Source organism: Falco punctatus (genome assembly GCF_963210335.1).
Source record: "Falco punctatus genome assembly, chromosome: 3".
Taxonomy (NCBI): domain Eukaryota; kingdom Metazoa; phylum Chordata; class Aves; order Falconiformes; family Falconidae; genus Falco; species Falco punctatus.
The window spans coordinates 71627305-71638794 of NC_137582.1; the positions used below are offsets into that span (position 1 = coordinate 71627305).

General features: G+C 40.1%; 1 protein-coding gene across 3 annotated transcripts in view; it reads left to right on the forward strand.

The window, feature by feature from the left end:
* Positions 1–11490, forward strand: part of LOC308060189 (uncharacterized protein) — a 33852-nt gene that overhangs the window by 20602 nt on the left and 1760 nt on the right. For all 3 annotated transcript variants that reach the window (XM_080378599.1, XM_080378598.1, XM_080378600.1), the window contains 8 exons: positions 323–442; positions 948–978; positions 5795–5816; positions 6390–6414; positions 7297–7335; positions 8675–8776; positions 10011–10116; positions 10563–11489. In XM_080378599.1, the coding sequence (XP_080234725.1) occupies positions 323–442; positions 948–978; positions 5795–5816; positions 6390–6414; positions 7297–7335; positions 8675–8776; positions 10011–10116; positions 10563–11489 (1372 nt within the window). The remainder of the gene's footprint in view (positions 1–322; positions 443–947; positions 979–5794; positions 5817–6389; positions 6415–7296; positions 7336–8674; positions 8777–10010; positions 10117–10562; position 11490) is intronic.

Consider the following 11490-nt stretch of genomic DNA (forward strand, 5'->3'; position numbering starts at 1 on the left):
ATTGCTTCCAGGATCAGGTTCCTAGAACACTGTGGTCTTTCTTACTCCTCAGCATGCCCATAGTGGTGTTGGATATGGTACAGAGCATAATACCTTTTGGTAGCAAGCTTTGCATAATATCCAGTTTTTGGTTTGAAGACCACTTAAGCAACTTTGACATTAAAATTTAATTAGTTGTGTTACAGAGAAAAAACGAGCTAACAATGTTCAAAATTATGTTTACTGGTCTTTTGGAAGCTTGTCCAAAAGGTGAAATATGTCAGTTTTTTTAATATTGTGATGAATTTTAATATTGACCAATTCAAGCTGTGTTTGTCAACAGTCTAAAGAATTTCCAGATAAAATGAAGAGAAAGACAACAGATGTAAAAGAATGCAAAGTCTCATTTCTCAGACGGATAGCAGGAGAGCTAGAGAAGGCGGAAGGATTAAAAATGTATAAGGTAATTGGAAGTAAATCTGAAGTATCCAGTAATGTGTCTTTTATCTGTGCATTTATGTTTGACCTAGTAAATTTTAAAAGTACTCCTAACAAAGCTTGTGAAATTTCTGTGTGTTTCTAGGAAGTGTAGTATTAAATTGAACTAAGGCTTCACTTAAAGTTGCCCTAAAAAGTCTGGGGAGAAGAACAGTAGTATTGAAATTCATCTGGAAAACCAAAGTTGTTTATTTTCAAGATGTTAATTTTTTTTAGATAAGATGTCCAATCTGAATTCAGTCATTCAGAAATTTTACTGCTTTACTTCAATGATTTTTGATTTTTGCAACTTAAATTTTCTCAAATGTAAACAGATTTTCTCCCAAATTTCATTTATATTTACAAGAAGATGTATCTATAAAATTATGGACTACACTATGATGGGATAAATAAAAGTACTGGTTCCATTTCTAACTGTTGTTATGAAATTTTAATTGGAAAATCTAATGTGAATCTATTTCTGTTCCTAGATTGAAGGTTACATAAGGCTGAGTACCTCACGTAAGTTTATGAATTACTTGACTATAATAGATATGTTACAAAATTGCCATTTGGCCCGATTTGAATTAGTAGTTGAACTCAAAGGGTTTGACTGATATAAAATGTTCAAGTTGTAATAGCACAAAATGTTTTCAGAGATTTTCCCAGTTTTTGTGGTTTTGAAATGAGGGAAGAAGGGAACTGCCAAACTTGCAGTGTTTCTTAGACATTTATTTGACTACTTGGTTCTTAAGTATTTAAGATAACTACAGTAATTTGCTAATCAAGGAAAGTGAAAAAGTATGGAAAAATGGTATTTGGTGGGTTTCTCTGAATAAGTTGGTAAAGCCTTCACCTCATTTCAGTCATGAAAAGCTGTACATGCTGAATCACTGGTGACAGTGGAACTTACAGTTTTTTAGCAAGTCCATTGGAACAAGCAATGGAAAACAAACCCTCAAACAGAAAAACACCATCTTCCCCTATACAATATGTTTATGTTCTTCATTACTGTAGATGTGCTGTTGATGCTTAACGGTGCCAACCTGAAGAAATACCTACTTGCTACCTTTTGATTCTAGTACTAGTGTAAGAGGGAAGGTAGGTTTGATTGAAATGGGTGAAAGTTGCATAGATCAACAGTTTGTCAGTATGAATGGTGCTGTAGGTGCCCACCATAGCAGTGCATTTTTTTTTTTTTTGGATTGATTATTAGTGGCTTCTGTGGGCTGTGCCTTTTAATGTTGGTCTGCAAAACAAGGTGGCAGAGACCCTTTCTGAGCTCTTTTAGTCTCTCTTGTGAAGGAGAGGGAAAGTGACCCAGTAATTTAGCTCAGTTCAGAGTAAATTGACAGCAATGCTTACTGACTTCTGCAGAACTGGGAGACAGTCTCAGATATCAAGGGGAAGATGGAGAAATTGGAGAGGATCCAGCAGAGGATTATGAAGATTCTCAGGGGTCAAGCGCCTGTACCCAGCATGAGGGTTAGAGGGAGTAAGGCTTGTTTAGAATGGGAAAGAGGAGGGTAAGGGGTGTTCTTATAACTGCCCTTCAAGCATCTGTAGGCTGCTACAAAGATGACAAAGCCAAAATTTGGGTAATTGCAGCAGTGTAACAAGAGGTGGCAGCTACAGATGGCAACTTGAGAGGCTGAACTTAGGGGAGGGGGGGAACTTCTTTCCTAGAGGGAAACACTTTCCTAGAGGGAAAACTACAACACTGGAACAGGTAACGAACACTTCATCCTTGGAGGTTTTCAAGAGGTTTTCTGGCTATACAAAACTAGAATCTTATGTTGATAGTAGTCCTGCTTCAAGTGGGAGGTTGAACTTGATGGTGGAACTGGAAGTTACTGTGTGGCCACAGAATTCTGATTTCATCAGAATTGCATTGATGTAATGCAACAGCTTGTATGACTGGAACGCCTTATTGGGTGGATATAGGCTCCTTATGAAAGACAACAGAAGATGACAGTAGAAGTTGTGCTGGATGCAGGAGTACCTTTTCTATATAGAGCCGTGGCTGGTGGTTGTTGAGATCTTATGGGTCAGGACTAGGGGGAAGGCTAAAAAGAATGACATCATGGTAGATGTTTGCCCCTCTCAGACAGGCAGTCTGTAGCAAGGCTGTCTTTATATAATGGGAAGAAATCTCCCACCTGCAGGTCCCAGTTATCTTGGGGGTACTGACTTTTGCTGGAAAAGCAGCATGGCAAGTTGCAAATAATCCAAAAGTGAGTCAAGGCTAGTTCTTCATGCAGGTGCCGGATGAGTCAACAAGAGGAGGTGTTTTACAAAGAAGAAGAAGAGTCAGGAATGTGATGGTCAACGGGAGCCTCAATTGGAGTCATCATGAGATGATACAGATTAAAATCCTTTGGGGAATGAGGAAGTTACATATCAGACCAATGACTTTGGGCTTCAGGAGAACAGACCTCAGCTTCTTCAGAAAACTAGTAGTCAGGATCCCTTGAGAGGTTGCTTTGAAAGGAAAAGAAGCCCAAAAGAGTTAATCAGTCTTCAAGGAAAACCTCAAAGAGCAGAAACGATCCATTTTGCTGTCCAGAAATAACGGGCAAGCATAGCAAGTGGCTACTCTGTTTGAGCGGGGAGCTCCTGGCTGATCTTAGGTGCTAAAAAGGTGCACAGAGAACAGGAGAGGCAAGATGCCAAGAAGAGGTGTATAACAACTGCAGATGCATAAGAACTGCAGATATATTTGGGGTGAAATTAAGAAGGCAAAGCTTGTCTGAAGGTGAAAGGACTATGAAGGATAACAGGAAGGCTTCTGCAGGTATGACAGCAGCAAAAGAAGGTGTGGGCCCACTGCTGAGCAAATAGCCTGGTGATGAAGGACCTGGAAGAGGCTGAGACGCTTCTAGCTTTCTTTGCCTTAGTTTTTACTGAGGCGGTCTGGTCTCAGATATTTGTGTGTAGTTATAAAGCTTAGGAGAGAATGGCATTACCCACTGGAGAGAAGGGTTAGTTTAAGGAAGATCAAATTGAGCACGTGCAAGGCCATAAGACAAAAAGGGATGCTTCTGGTATTGAGGGAGCTGTCTTCTCCTTCAGAAGTCTTTGAAAGGTCATGGTGACCAGAGTAGTTCCTTGGATACCTGAAAAAAACCCCAAATGTGTTTATCTTTGAAAGTAATGGCTACAGCCTGTCCCAGACTTATAAAAAATTCTGGAGCTAGTCCTTGTGGACATCATTTACTGGCATGTGAAGGTCAAGAAAGGTGACTGGGACTAGCCAGTGGATTTACCAAGGACAAATTGGGTTTGACCAGCCTGATTGCATTTTGCAGTGACATAAGCTGGCTCTGTGAACAGGGGAAGAAGGACAGATGTCATTTTAGCTTTAGCAAATCTTTCAGCACAGTCTCCTATGTTATACTTAAACCTCATCTCCTCAGTTTGGCTAGGTCTAGATCAGGGGTCCTCAATCTGTTTAACCAGGGGGCCGGCACGCGGATGCAGTGGCAGGCAGCCATCTGCGGCTGCTTGGTTTCCCCCCCCCAACCCCCAGCGGGGGGGGTCTGTAAATACCGGGGGCCGCATTGAGGACCCTGGGGGGCCGTATCCGGCCCGTGGGCCGTAGTTTGAGGACCCCTGGTCTATAGGGTGGATGAACGCTGGCTGAACTGTTAGGCTCAAAGAATAGTTGTCGGTGATTTTAAGTGTGTTGGTCAGCCACTAGTGGCATTCCTCAGTGGTTTCTGCTGGGGACAGCACTGTTTATCATGTTCATTCATGACTTGGAAAATGGGATAGAATACACCACTGTCAAATCTGACATTTCTGTCAAATTGAGGGAACGCCTGGTATGTGGTAGAGCAAGACTGCCATTTAGAGGGATCTCCACAAGCTGATGAAATGGGCTGTCAGAAACGTGAAGTGCAGCAAAGCTACATGTGAAATCTTACACCTGGGATGGAGCAGCACCCGGCTGGACACAGGCTGGATGCTGTTGGGCTAGGGAGCCGATAATACGAGCCTGCAGGCTTTGATATACAACAGTATGAACATGCTGAATGCGCTTGATGTCATGAAGGCTAACACCGTACTGAACTACTTTAGTGGACGTGTAGACAGCAGATTAGGGAAATGCTTGTTTCTTTCTGTTAAAGACTCATTAAGTTGCTTCTGGAATATTGTGTCCTGTGTCTATGAGAAATTTTGGTGAACTTTGTCAAAGTGAGCAGAACTTCAGTCACTAGCTTGAGTAGGGTGAAGTTTTCAGCCGCTGAGTAGCACTCCTTGTCTCCACCTATCTTCTTTTCAAACAGGGAGGATTTTGGAGGCTTACTGGAAAGATGGCACAAATTGGGTAATTCAAGGAAAATTATTCTAATTACCAATGTCCTCATCTTATATTAAATTGTTTGGTTTCTGGTACTTACCACCTCTGTGGTACTTTTACCTCCCAGGCTGCCCTAGATGACCTCCAGAGGTCCCTTCCAACATAAACTTTTTTATGATTCTGTGATTCTGCCTGCAGAGGTCCCTCCTATCCTACATTTTCATGGTTCTTATCTTTCATGGTTGGATATCTTCTGTGAAATGGTAGCAGTCCTTTTCTTTCTTGACATTTGGAAAACTTTGGGACTTACAGTGCATCATCTTGTTGCAACTCATCAGCATGTGTTCAGCGCTGGGTGGTTAAAACAGTAACACAAGTCTTTTGGCCCCATATTGTAGGGGCAAAGATGTCATTTGTCCTGAGTATTATTACTTGTCCTGTTGCTTAGTGTGGAACACCTGTGCTGGTAAATGCTTAAGTCAAGAGATAGTAAGTTATGTACCATGCAGCAGCCGATTCTTTGAAGCATAGCTACTGTCTTCAGCTGCCTTGTGGTACTTGAGCTTTCCCTCCCTGCTCATGCTTATGCGTTATACTGGCAAGCGAGATGATGTTCTAATCCCCATAACTTCTTTTTGGAGACTGAACTATTACATGTGCAGCTTTTGAGGTTCACTGGTATGTTCACAGAAAAAAACCCAAACAAACCTTTTCACTTTTTGCACACAGGAGGCATGCCCACCTTAGCTCAATCCGTACTGACTTCTTGCTTGTGTGGGATTCACCTGCCTGAACATGGATGCTGTAGGGTACCCTGCGAATTGGTTAGGGCACAAGCTTCCCATAGACCTTTCATCAAGGATGCCTGGTGGTTGCTAAAATGGCATGTGCCTAGGTTTGGGCTGCTAAATCCTGCCCTTTAAAGAAGCTGCAGCCACTTCAGGGCCTGTAACTGTTCTGTTTGTGTGATGCTTCTGTTGCAGCAATACGGTGGAAACCCTATGAAGTTGCTAATAATTCTTTTTACTTTTCTAGCCTCATCAAAGAAGAAAGCAAGGTGAGAGTACTAACCCCACAGGGGAATCAGAAGAGATTTTTTTTTTGAGATCTCTTTACTTAATAAATAGATATACTTTTCTGTAACAAACATCATAATGTATAGGGAAAATATTTTCTTTCCACTGTACTTTGTCTAAATTGTTCCTTTTGGTCTGTAAGGAAATAGTAGCTATGGCTGAGGAAATACTATACTGGTTACGCAGTTAGATAGCAGTCTGATATACATGGAGAAATTGCAATTCAAATTTTAAGCTGTTACCACTTTAATTTAGGATGCCATTGGCTGAGTAAATTGTATAAAAGGCACCGCTGTTCATACAGGAGGATAAAACCCCCATTACTTTGGTCATCTTCTTTAGCTGATCTGTAAAGGAGATCATCAGTACTACTGATCTCTTTGAGAACCTTTAAGAAATAATGGTATTTTAAATATACCATAGAAAAAGATATCCTGTATTGGTAAGCGATAGAGATTTGGAAATTGAAATTATTTTAGTCTAGTTGCTATGAGTAAACCTCACTTTTTAGTAATCTTTAGAATGTATTTTAATATTGTCATTTTCTTTCTAAGGTGGGAAGATGATTATAAGCATGAGGTATGTAGAGGTAGTAATTCTGCAAGTGTCTTATGCTGTAGCAGTTTTCTTATGCTTTCTTTTAATTTTGCTGAAAAAAACTTCTGCTCTTTTGGCTTCATTTGCTATTTTATTAATATTGCAGAAGCAAAATAATTGACCTAATGACCAGAGTTTTGTGTTCATCACAGCAGAGGGGAAATGGATACTGTACATCCACCTTAGCTCTCATAATTCCTGTTCAAAGACACTGAAGAGTCTCAGATCCAGTGTCTGCAGGCCAGGTCTCCCAACCTGTGCTGTAGTCTCCACTTCTCTGTTTTGCCCCTCTTCAGATCTGAGGTATTCTATACTGAAGGTTTGGTTTGAAACTTCAGATAAATCTAAAGTTTTGTAATCCTGTTTGCTAACTCAGAGGTGAAACTCAAACTGATCTCTCAGTGTCTGTCCTGAATAGCACTGGGCACAAACACTGAGAGCGGCCTCCTTTTTATCTTAGTGGCGGATGTTGTTTTGTAATCTGATGTATTCTGTGGTGATGTCTTGCTCTTTTAGGCCTCAAGCTGTTCAGGTGCTATGCTAGATGCAGCTGGGCACTTGACTTTTTTTAAACATGAGGTTGGGCCTGAGTGAGGATAGCTCTTGTAGGTATGTAGTGTAGACGTGAAATGTGTTCCTCCTGATACTGGAAGTAATGCAGTTGCTTTTGTAGTAGCTGCTACCTAATTGCTATTGAGGCTCTAATGTTACCTGTTTATGGTTGCGACCAAAAATTGCTATCTTTTCTTTGTGTTCACTTTTGTTGGATAAAAGATTAAAAGGTCTTGTTTTGTACAAGGTGATGTGACAAATACCGTAATATTCAGTCTTTTAATTTTTCTTCCCCATTCTACAATCACACAGAATGATCCAGTTCGGAAACAGAAAGCTCTAGAGTTCTTGGTATGTATGTAAGATAATTGTGGTAAGAGGGATGCAATTTCACCGGTATGATGCAATGAATATTGTGAAGCAGCCTTTGATTACTGATCAAACTCATTTGACCACAACTTTAATTTCCAAGTTCTATTTTAATGGACTCTGCTCTTTGAAAAGCTAGTGCAGCTGTAGCAGAATGTTAGCTGAGAACAACTTGCTGGCTTAAATGTGAGCTCTCTACCTGTTCTCTGGATCGTTCTTCCCTTTGCAGAGGAACCACTCTGATGAGCAGTGTTAGGATGTTGCTCAGGTGCTGTTGTCTGACTGTATCTAATGGGCCGGTTGATAATGCTGAATGAGAGGAGCCAGTCCAGTCTTGCTGCCTGTGATGCTGTGGCTAGTCCTGCTGCCACAGAACCGGACAGCCGAGCAAAACCGGGTGACACTAGAGCAAAACGGCTGGTGTGGAGTGGGGAAATCTTTATCAGTTCAGTTGCTGTTAGCAGTGGCATAGTAAGCCTCACTTTGCCTTTTGGGTTTATGCTGTGAAAATACCTGACCGTTTATATTCACTATGTTACTGAAAGAAAGTCATGTTCTGCACCTAAGGTAATTACAAAATTTCATTTGAGTCCGAATTGTGCTTATACACTGAAATCACAAGTAGAATGTTTTGAGATGTGTGCTTCATTTCTTTTAAGCTGTGGTTACTTGTGACTTTAGGAAGAGGGAGAGAGAAAGCAAGTCTGGGGATAATCAGTAAACTACCAGAAGTACTTGGTAGACAGTTAATTGATCTTTATATACAGGAATCAGTTATTCCTTACGTCAGACTGCCCATGTTCTTTTAATTTACTGTAATCACTTTATATACTTCCTAATCAGTCTCTTTAGACATTAAAAAGACAGATAGCCAAAATTGATCTGTGCTTTATAGAATTGTATCAGTATCTTTTGGTATCTCTTATTCCCAAAGTTACACATAGGAAAATTATCATGGAGACTCATCTTTTTGAATCAAAGGCATCCGATGGTGCTGAAGCTTACTTTTAATTCAATTTTCTACACAGACAACATAAATTTAAGACTTGTGCCCTTCTTCACCCTCAAGAAAATGTTCATGATTGACAGTAGGGGAGTGGCACCGGCATTGAGGTTTATATTTACCCTTTATCAGGCCATAATTATGTTCACAATTTTATTTTTTCATACATATGTGTGTGATATATGTATATTATATATGTCTTATGTATCAGCTAATAGTATAAGCTTGGTTATAGCTAAATCAAAGTATAACTTTGATCTGTTCATTATATGACCCTTTGCCTTCCTAATGATGAATTCTAACAATGGTTTTCAACAGGAGACTTTTCACATCACCTCAGACTCAGAAGCAACACTTGTTGTTCATATTACGCAGGAACTCACAGAAGCTTTGAAGGCCTTTTGTGAAAAGAAAGCAGCAGTAAGTAACTTAACCTTGACCAGAGCTGTTTTACCATTGGGAGAAAAGTAGTGGTGGAGCTCATTGTGTTAACACTCTGATGAAGTGTAACAGTTCAGGCATAGGTCAGAAACCCCCACTTAAATAAATAAATAAATAAATATATTTTTTTTTTTTTTTACAATTTCTAAGTACCAAATACATTAATTACATGGCACATTTCTGTCAGTTTTCCATCATCTTCTATCTGTTTTGGTTTTCTTTTGCATACATTCTCCCCCTGGTTTGGGCACCATTTTGCTTCATGATGTCTGTCTGGTTGTCATCTTTCCTTTGCAGTTCATCCCTTGCTTCATAGCTTTTCCTCTAAGGTTAATCAGGCTTTATATGCTGCCCAAATGTGTCACTTCATCCTTTTGTGGGCATGTGGATAAGTCTGTCTTTCCTGGTGACTTGTAGCTCTGCTCCTAGTTGAGAGCTTTAATCTGTTAAAACTAAGGTAGGCAAGATGTTCCTGTCTTTCTGTTGGTCCTTACACACCTCCACCTCCATAGCTTCTTTGCATAAAAATTGTATACCTGTAGAAAAAAGGGTCTGAAGAAGGACCAGAATCTGCACAAAAATGACTCATCACCTCTGGCAGCTAGTGGTTCACAAAATTCAGCGTGTGTTCTTCAGTCTGGTTTTTCAGATTTGATATTTCATACTTTTTTTTTTTTTAGGCATTAGTAATATATTCCATGTCAGCTGAGCTATAGTAACTGTCTTTGTGCAAATGTCACAACCACCAGTTTTTTAAGAGATACACTTTAAAAAACTTCATGTATTTGAATATAATACAGTTCTTGTGAGCTAGTTAAAAATCATTGCCATAGATTGATCTCAGGCAGTAGCTGAGCCTTCCATTCTGCATTCCCCAGCTAGAGACAGGATTTGCATATGTTCCAGTTTTATTTTGTAGCCAGGTGATGTTGAGGGATATGGGGCAATAAAGTGAAGAAATTTGAAACAGGTGATGTTGTCTTCCCCAGACACCTCATCCTACTCTAAGACACATACCTCTTCCAAACAATAGTTTTGAAAATTGTGGTTTAATGTGGTAATTGTGAACAACAGAACAACACGTCATTCATACAGAGTTTGCTGTCACCTAGAGTTGTACTCTGCTAACTTTACATGGACAGCTTGCTATTTTTTTTTAAATGCTCAAGGTCTGAGTTTAAAAACAGACATTCTGACCTTTTGCTTTACCCAGGTTAATTATACTAACAGTCTGAGGCCACTGATGTCAATATCTCAAGATGAATTTCCAGGAAAGAAAAGCATCCCAAAACACTATAAGCCATATGGAAAATCCAAAGGTAATTTAGATATTTTGCTCTGCTAGTTTAAGTCTTCTCTAAACACTGAACAGATTGCAAAAAATTACCAAAAATTACGAAAGCCAGCCATAGTGCTTCTTTGCTAGAGTACTGCATGTCTTTCTCTGCTGTCTGTCAGTTCAGAATATCCTTTTCTGATGTGTTAATGACTTCAACCTTCACTGTCTAAGAACACTTCTTTCTCTCTAAATGGTATTACAGCAGTAAAGGTGATTGGAAATCCAAGTGGTAACCTCTCCTAACCTATTTAACATCAGGATTTTTGGGTAAAATGGTGCTGGACTCAGGTAGGACATAAACGCAGGAAATGGGAAAAGAACAGGAAAAGAACACTTGATAAAACCTCTAAATAGTTGTGTTTTCAGTTGATATTTTAATATTTTGCTAACTTGTAGTGCCCTGTATTCATTTATTTATTTATTCAGGAAATTCTAACTGGAATCAAGGTATTTTGTCTCATTATGAAGAGTGTTCTGCAGATGCTTCTTTTGCTCCTGCTAACTCATACAGTTACCAAACAGATGATGGACCGTCTTCCTATCATCTGAGATCTAATGACTTTGCAATGATGTCTGCACTCAGGGACTCTTTTGCTTGTCAGACTGGAAGTCCTGCCAGTGGTATCAGTGAATGGCTGAGACAGTTCAGCCGATCTGCTTCTGGCAGCAATTCAGCTGGTGGGCCCTCTTCCTATGAGGCCAGTCCAGTGAGTGAGTACCCAGCAGAATATATGTCCAGTGATGTGCGAGGAAGTAAGATCCCTGATAACAGAATCTCATATGGCAAGAAAAGTACAAAATGGAGGAACCGACAAGCATGTACAAAAGCAAGGAGTGTAAGTGATGAAGGATTACCTTATCCCAATTCTTCTGCCTCATATCCTTCATTTGGAAGATATTCCACAAACTATTCTTTGCAAAGCTATTCCTCTTACGAGAATGATGAGTCTGCGAGTACTTGTACATCTTCTGCAAATTCTGCTATTTCGGGAAGAGGTGGCACCAGGTGGAACGAGGACTCTAGGTGGAACAAGGACTCTAGGTGGAACGAGGACTCTAGGTGGAACCAGGAGTCTAGGTGGAACCAGGAGAGTAGATGGAACCAGGAGACTAGGTGTCAAGGATTCGAGCATCAGAAGTCAGGCTACAAGACTGATTGGAGTTCGCATCGGTACTCATTTTCTGGCAGTGGTTCATACAGAGATTACCAGCAATTCAGAAGCTCAGATAAGATGTTTGATGAAGATGCTGTTGGTCTTACTCCCAACATTTTGAATACACTACAAGGAAATGATATACCTACAATGACCAGGATGCTCAAACAGTTGGCTCCATGTTATCCAGCACTTCAAAG